The sequence below is a fragment of the Microcaecilia unicolor genome, chromosome 6 (genome assembly GCF_901765095.1).
Source record: "Microcaecilia unicolor chromosome 6, aMicUni1.1, whole genome shotgun sequence".
NCBI classification, from domain to species: Eukaryota; Metazoa; Chordata; class Amphibia; order Gymnophiona; family Siphonopidae; genus Microcaecilia; species Microcaecilia unicolor.
This window is the reverse complement of record NC_044036.1, coordinates 341,073,049-341,079,983: the sequence shown is the minus strand read 5'-3', so window position 1 is coordinate 341,079,983 and position 6,935 is coordinate 341,073,049. Positions and strand designations below refer to the sequence as shown.

Sequence of the window (6,935 nt, the reverse complement as noted above, 5' to 3'; positions counted from 1 at the left end):
TTCCTGACAAAGGGAAAGATGTTTCATGGTCACCTACATAAACAAGTCTGGTTCTACTCTTCCACAGACATCCAGAATCTGATGGCGGAAGAGGGACCTTAGGCTCATCTACTTTGTCCAGTTTCTATCTTGGTGCAGTGGCCCAGACCACAGATGACCTCTGACCTTCTTTTCACTCCTCTGTGCTTACCTCAAGCTTTATTGAATCCTGTTGCAGCTTTTTTTGCCCACTACCCTTTCTGTGAAGAACAATTTTCTCAAGTTATTTCTGATTTTTGCCCTAAGGGCCTCCTACCCCTTTCAGCAAATAGGCCCATTTCCGGGGCTCCTGAGACGTCATCCCTCCTGTTCCTGAGAAATCCATGCAGCCCAATCTATTGACCAGTGCAAATGTGCAAGGTACCTTTAGAAAGGGAGCAGAGGAACTCCTGTAAATATCTGAAGTTGCAGAGGCAATCCCCAAAACATCCCTATTGCATAAGCTGTGATCCCCAGCTCCACTCAAATAAGACCTGGCCCCAGGCTGCTTCTTCCATTCTCTCACAGGTTGCCACAAGCGCAGCATTAGTCAGTGGCTGTGGATTCGTGGTACTATGGTGTTTCTAAGCAAACTTACCACTGCTTCATTAGGCAGTTGGTTCTTTTTCTGAAAAATCTAAATTTTCAATGGTTATACTGGAAGAACACCCATAAGAACATAAGTTGCCTTACTGGTTCTGATCGAAGGTCCATCTAGCTTAGTTTCCTGTTTCCAACAGTGGCCAACGCAGGTCACAAGTATCTGGAAGGCTCCCAAAGAGTAGCAAGATTCCAGAATCCCAAGAGTAGCAAGATTCCAGAATCCTAAAGAGTGGCAAGATTCCAGAATCCCAAAGAGTAGCAAGATTCCGGAATGCCAAAGAGTAGCAAGATTCCAGAATCCCAAAGTGTAGCATGATTCCATGCTACCATGCTCCATCGCTTATGTTGACATCCAGTGCACAAACTGTCAACCCACCTTTCCTCCCTAATTCAATGAGCTTAAAGATCTAGTGAAGGGTAAAAAGACCTATAAAAGGAACAGAAAAACGGTAAAGATAAGTTTAGAGTTTACATCACAGGTATACAGAGGACTGTGTGAATTGCCTGCAGCTTTTAGTTACAGAACGGATTACCCTGTCAGGCTTACTCACATCTTATCAGAAACTCAACAGAGACGTCAGACCCTCTTCTGGAAAAGATGAAGAAGGCAGAGGTTTGATAGCAGATGGCCAAGCTCAGGTGTTTGGAAAATATATATCAAAGATTTATTCCAGCTGTTAATGCTGCTGTTGCTGTATTTACATGCTGGCACTGGACACCCATCCGCTGGACCACATGCACCACGACACACTGTGAGGTGGGCCTGGCACGTGTCTCTAGAGTATAGCAGCACAAACATACTCTCTGATAAAATCCACCCCAAAAACAGATCTGTGTAGAGAGTTCTGTCCCCAGGAACATTGTGGGCAGTCTCTGCTCCTCTCCTGCGTCACTCCTGATTTCCAGGTAACAGGGTCAACTGGGTACTGGTCCATGAAATTTCACTCCCTCTCACCATCTTCACCTGACACAGGAGAACAGAAAAGAAACATATTAGCAGATGGAAGGAAAATCTTGATCTGAGCCCTGTGATGGGATTCATTCAACGCTGGCATACTCCCCACTTCACTTCCAGTTTCCAATCTCCCCACTCCTTCACAACCCCCAGACTCATTCCCATCACACAGGCCCACTAATCTTTCCTCTTCCCAGCTCTCCATAAGAATGTACGAAATCCCGCATTGGGTCAGCTATGCACTCCTACCCTGCCTGGGAGCTACAGCTGTACAGACAGAGCATATGCAGAGCTGTCCAGTCCTTCGGATACCCAGCTACATAACCGGTGACCGACCAATCTTTCCTGGACAGGTCTAATCTCTCATCCCAGTGATGTTTTCCCTCCGTAACATCGGTGGCACCAACTTCCACAAGCTCAGTCTCCTGCATTGTGTGAAGAATTGCTTCCTTTTGAGTGTGTGACACCTGCTCTCTGGTAATCCTTGTGTTATGGGATGTGGTGTTTCACAGTTCCCTGTTCACTCTGCCACTTGTTTCGGGACTGACTTCCTGTCTCTCCCAATTATTGAACCCTCCTCGTGTAAGGAAGTTCTGTCCTTGTTCACCTTTGCTGCTCCTCTTTGACCTTTTCTAGGGTGCGGGTGCCCAGGACTGCAGAAAGCACCCAAGACATGGGCACACCATGGATTTTCACATGGTGAAAGAGTGGGTTCTGCTCCTCATTGAGAATAACCTATGAAGACTCTGTTGTTCCTGGGTACCAGACTCAGCCATATTCCCTCTCCTTCACTTTCCTACAAACCCACCAGTTCTGCTGTCCACGACCCCTCACCTCTCACAGACTCAGCATCCGAGTCCGAGACGTGCGTTATAGAAAACCTGGAGACAGGGGCCGCAGAGACTGTGAAACGGGAGAACTGCACAGGCAGGATTTGCTTTTGCACGGGATTCACGGAGGGCAGGCTCTGGCTGGTCGGCTCAGGCACCACGGATGTCACTGCAGACAGGAAGGATGACTTCACTGGGACGAGCGGAAAGTCTCATCCCACTCGAATCCACCACCTGAAAGAGAGTCGTGAATCCCTGCTAATAAATCAGGTCCTTCCATCATCACCCATTATCCCCTCTCTCACTGTCACAGGGATTGCTAAACTGAATTATTACCACCGGGTCCTTCAGTAAACTGTATAACGAATCATATGAACAGCTCAATGTGACAACTTCCTGCCCTGCATTATGTTGCCAGATGGGCGGTTTTCCCGCCCAATTGGGCTCCTTTCCGCAACCCGCTGCAGCTTTTCACGCCGGGTGCGGCTTGCGGGATTTTGGGCGGCTTCTTGTTGCCCCGCGGCGGTTTTTTTTTTTTGCCCGCTGCGGTTTTTTCCCCGCGGGTTGGCTAGTTTTCCCACAGCCGCGGCCAGTAGAAGCCCCACGGAGGCGGGCTTAATGACGTCATTTGTATGCACCTGACCTCATTAATATTAATGATGTCATTCACATGCAAATAGACTGTGCGATTTGGGGCTGGCTTTGGGCGTGACAAAGTTTTTCCATCTGGCAACACTTTCCCCCTCTCACATCTTCATTAGCAAACTCCTGGCAAGCAGCCCCCTCCATCTCTGATTGTTGATTTTCCCATGGCAGTTCTTCCCCCCCCCCCCCCCCTCTGGTTAGGAAGTTTGTTTGCATTACTTTCTTCTGAGATGTTTCCATCTGAGGTGTCGTTCAACGTGTCTGGTTTGTCCACTGGGTTAGCAGTGCTGGGGACCATTACTTGGGCACAGATGGATCGGGCTCAAGGAAGTCCTGGTCCTTTTGTTCCTTGGTGTGACTTTCCTAAAAATGTGATTACATTGAAAAAAACATTGTTAAACTCAGGAAGCTTTTATTTCAGTAGCTGCTGAATGACTCTGGTTGTACAACACACGGTTTTATTGCATTGGTGTTACATAAAATTCATTCCCTGTCTCTTCCTGAGGCTGACTGGCACCTGTCCCAACCTGCTCGCAGTTCTATACGAAGCTTAATGGACGGGACAATTACCAGGACCTAAAACTCTGCAGCATCCGTAGTAAAGACACTAGAGGCTGCTTCTGCTGCTTTTCATTTTCGGAGGGATTTGATGTTGTTCTTCTAAAATACTGTTATTTTATTTTTGTTACATTTGTACCCTGCGCTTTCCCACTCATGGCAGGCTCAATGCGGCTTACATGGGGCAATGGAGGGTTAAGTGACTTGCCCAGAGTCACATGGAGCTGCCTGTGCCTGAAGTGGGAATTGAACCCAGTTCCCCAGGACCAAAGTCCACCACCCTAACCACTAGGCCACTCTTCCACTGTTGCTACTATTTGAGATTCTACATGGAATGTTGCTATTCCACTAGCAACATTCCATGTAGAAATCGGCCCTTGCAGATCACCAATGTGGCCGCACAGGCTTCTGCTTCTGTGTACGTGCAGGACGTCAGACTCACAGAAACAGAAGCCTGCGCAGCCTTCTACATGGATTGTTGCTAGTGGAATAGCAACATTCCATGTAGAATCTCCAATAGTAGCAACATTCCATGTAGAATCTCCAATAGTATCTATTTTATTTTTGTTACATTTGTACCCTGCGCTTTCCCACTCATGGCAGGCTCAATGTGGCTTACAGGGGGCAATGGAGGGTTAAGTGACTTGCCCAGAGTCACAAGGAGCTGCCTGTGCCTGAAGTGGGAATCAAACTCAGTTCCTCAGTTCCCCAGGACCAAAGTCCACCACCCTAACCACTAGGCCACTCCTCCACATATAGGGCCTGTACCCAGCCTTCGTACACAGAACTTCCTTCATTTTATGTACACGGCGTCCACTGCACTCAGATAAAGATACGGGATTTGGAAACCACAAGCTGCTTCTGTTAATGGTTCACTGGCACCTCAGGGTTTTGTAAATTTAATAAAGGCATAAGCTCAGGCCACCTTTCTGTCGCTTCGTACAAGTTTGCTGTGAGGGGTCAGCGCAGTAACCCTAAAATGACAGAGGCAGTAGACACTTTGGGGCCAATAGTCAGACCACAGGAGGTACCCTGGGCTGCTTTCTGCGTTCGGCGCTGAGCCTTTTCCGGTGACCGGCATTGAATATCTGGTTTATTTTTGGTCAGTTTGAATTTAACCAGCCAAGTCAATGTTCAGTGCTGGCTGGTTAAGTTTCTATTACTATTTCCAAGGCCTATTTGGCCACCAAACTTAGCCAGCAATGCGCTGAATGTTGGCGGATAGCCTGTTTTATCGCACGATATAACTGATTATGCGCTAAGCGCTAACTGGCAATATTCCCCTCTCTGACCATCCTTCCTGTCTCATCAGCTCGTAACCTTGGGGTCATCTTTGACTCCTCCCTCTCCTTCTCTGCACATATTCAACAGATTGCTAAAACCTGAGGTTTCTTTCTCTATAATATCAGCAAAATTCGCCCTTTCCTTTCTGAGCACACTACCAGAACCCTCATCCACACTCTTATCACCTCTTGCTTAGACTATTGCAACTTGCTTCTCACAGGTCTCCCACTTAGCCATCTCTCTCCTCTTCAATCTGTTCAAAATTCTGCTGCACGACTAATATTCCGCCAGTGTCATTATGCTCATATTAGCCCTCTCCTCAAGTCACTTCACTGGCTTCCTATCCGTTTCCACATACAGTTCAAACTCATCTTATTGATCTATAAGTGCATTCACTCTGCAGCTCCTCACTACCTCTCCACTCTCATCTCTCCCTACATTCCTCCCCTGGGTAAATCTCTCTTATCTGCACCCTTCTTCTCCACTGTCGGCTCCGCTGGTTCCCTGCTCCCTCTGCCCCGGAACAGGCTACTTCCTGTTCCGGGGCAGAGGGAGCCAGTGGAGCCGACAGGCGCGCGGCTGCTCTCTGCACCCTCCAGCAGCCAAGAATGCACCGGGGGGTTGATGCGCCGGGGAGGGGGTGTGATTGCACCGGGGGGTGTGTCTGTGTGTGTCGTGCTGCACCCTTGGGGGACGGATGCCGCTGCACCCGGGGGGGGGGGGGTGGTGCGCAGTGGCGATCCGCCCTGGGTGGCAGCCAACCTAGGATCGCCACTGCAGTTAAGTCAATTTATACTGCAGTGGACTGTGAAGCCACTAGGGTGAGGGTATCCCGACCCCCCCACACAGCAGGATTCTAGAGAGAGACACAGTAAGGCGGCTGAACTCCTACTTTTACCAGGTCATAACACTTTCACGTCCTGTAGAATCTTTAAGATGATACTTGTGGTTCCTAATCTCTGCTCTTAATTTTGGGTTACTTTTATTAAAGTTTAGCATGTGTTAACGAACATTAGCATGTGCTGTGCCATGTGGCCCAGAGGTATAAAATAGGATGCTCAGTATTTAACGCGCACTAACTCCCTTATTTACAAAGCCATGCTAGTGGCTGGTGGTACACTAGTGCTGACACGGCCCATTCACTCTGATCGGGCTGTGTCGGCAATGCTGTGCGCCAGCCCACAGCGTGGGTTTGTCAACAGGAGCCTTAGTCCAGTTGTGCTCATAAACTGGCCTCTTGGAAAATTTGCTGAAGTGCATAAATTGTTACTCAAAATGTCCCTAAACTCTTACATTTAGGGGCATACACATGAGTGGTAACGGGGGCAGATTTAGAACGGGGAAAAGAGGTTGAGACCTTAGCACTCATTTTCAGAACTAGACTCAGAAATTAAACCCATAAATCTAGGCAAACAAATGGCAGGTTTAAATTTATGTCCAGTAGAGTTTTTTTCCATGCTGCTTACGATACCAGACTTGTTTACAAGCTGCGTTTAATCAAAGGTCTTTTTAAAGACCATTTTGCCTACAGACTACTACATCGTTCGTCATCCTTCGCACAGATCAGCTGTTCTTTTAGGTGTCTAAGACTCCTGATGCAGGCCTGATGGCCGAAACACAACAGTTGTGTCGAGTCTTTTTAACAAATAATAAGCATTTTCAAGATCACTGTCTCCAGGATTTGTTTTTCCGTGGTCAAACATCCCAGGTTTAAATTTATGAGCATAAGGTTTAAGCTCCTAAATTAAGATGAATTTTCAGCTGAAAATAGATCACAAAATTTAGGAGCTCAGCATTATCCCGCGGGAGGTGGTGGAGATGAAAACGGTAACGGAATTCAAACATGCGTGGGATAAACATAAAGGAATCCTGTGCAGAAGGAAGGGATCCTCAGGAGCTTAGCCTAGAATGGGTGGCAGAGCTGGTGGTTGGGAGGCGGGGCTAGTGCTGGGCAGACTTATACGGTCTGTGCCGGGGCTGGTGGTTGGGCGGCAGGGATAGTGCTGGGCAGACTTATACGGTCTGTGCCGGGGCTGGTGGTT

The 6,935-nt window shown here is 48.0% G+C and overlaps 1 protein-coding gene across 1 annotated transcript in view; it reads right to left on the bottom strand.

Moving 5' to 3' along the window:
* Window positions 1-1,023: 1,023 nt before the first annotated feature.
* LOC115472581 (serine/threonine-protein kinase LMTK1-like) overlaps window positions 1,024-6,935 on the bottom strand; it is a 47,175-nt gene continuing 41,263 nt past the window's right edge. Inside the window, exons 13-14 of the mRNA XM_030206875.1 lie at window positions 2,411-2,617; window positions 1,024-1,585 (exon numbers count right to left, since the gene is read on the bottom strand). Of these exons, the coding sequence (XP_030062735.1) occupies window positions 1,563-1,585; window positions 2,411-2,617 (230 nt within the window). The 3' untranslated portion in view covers window positions 1,024-1,562. The remainder of the gene's footprint in view (window positions 1,586-2,410; window positions 2,618-6,935) is intronic.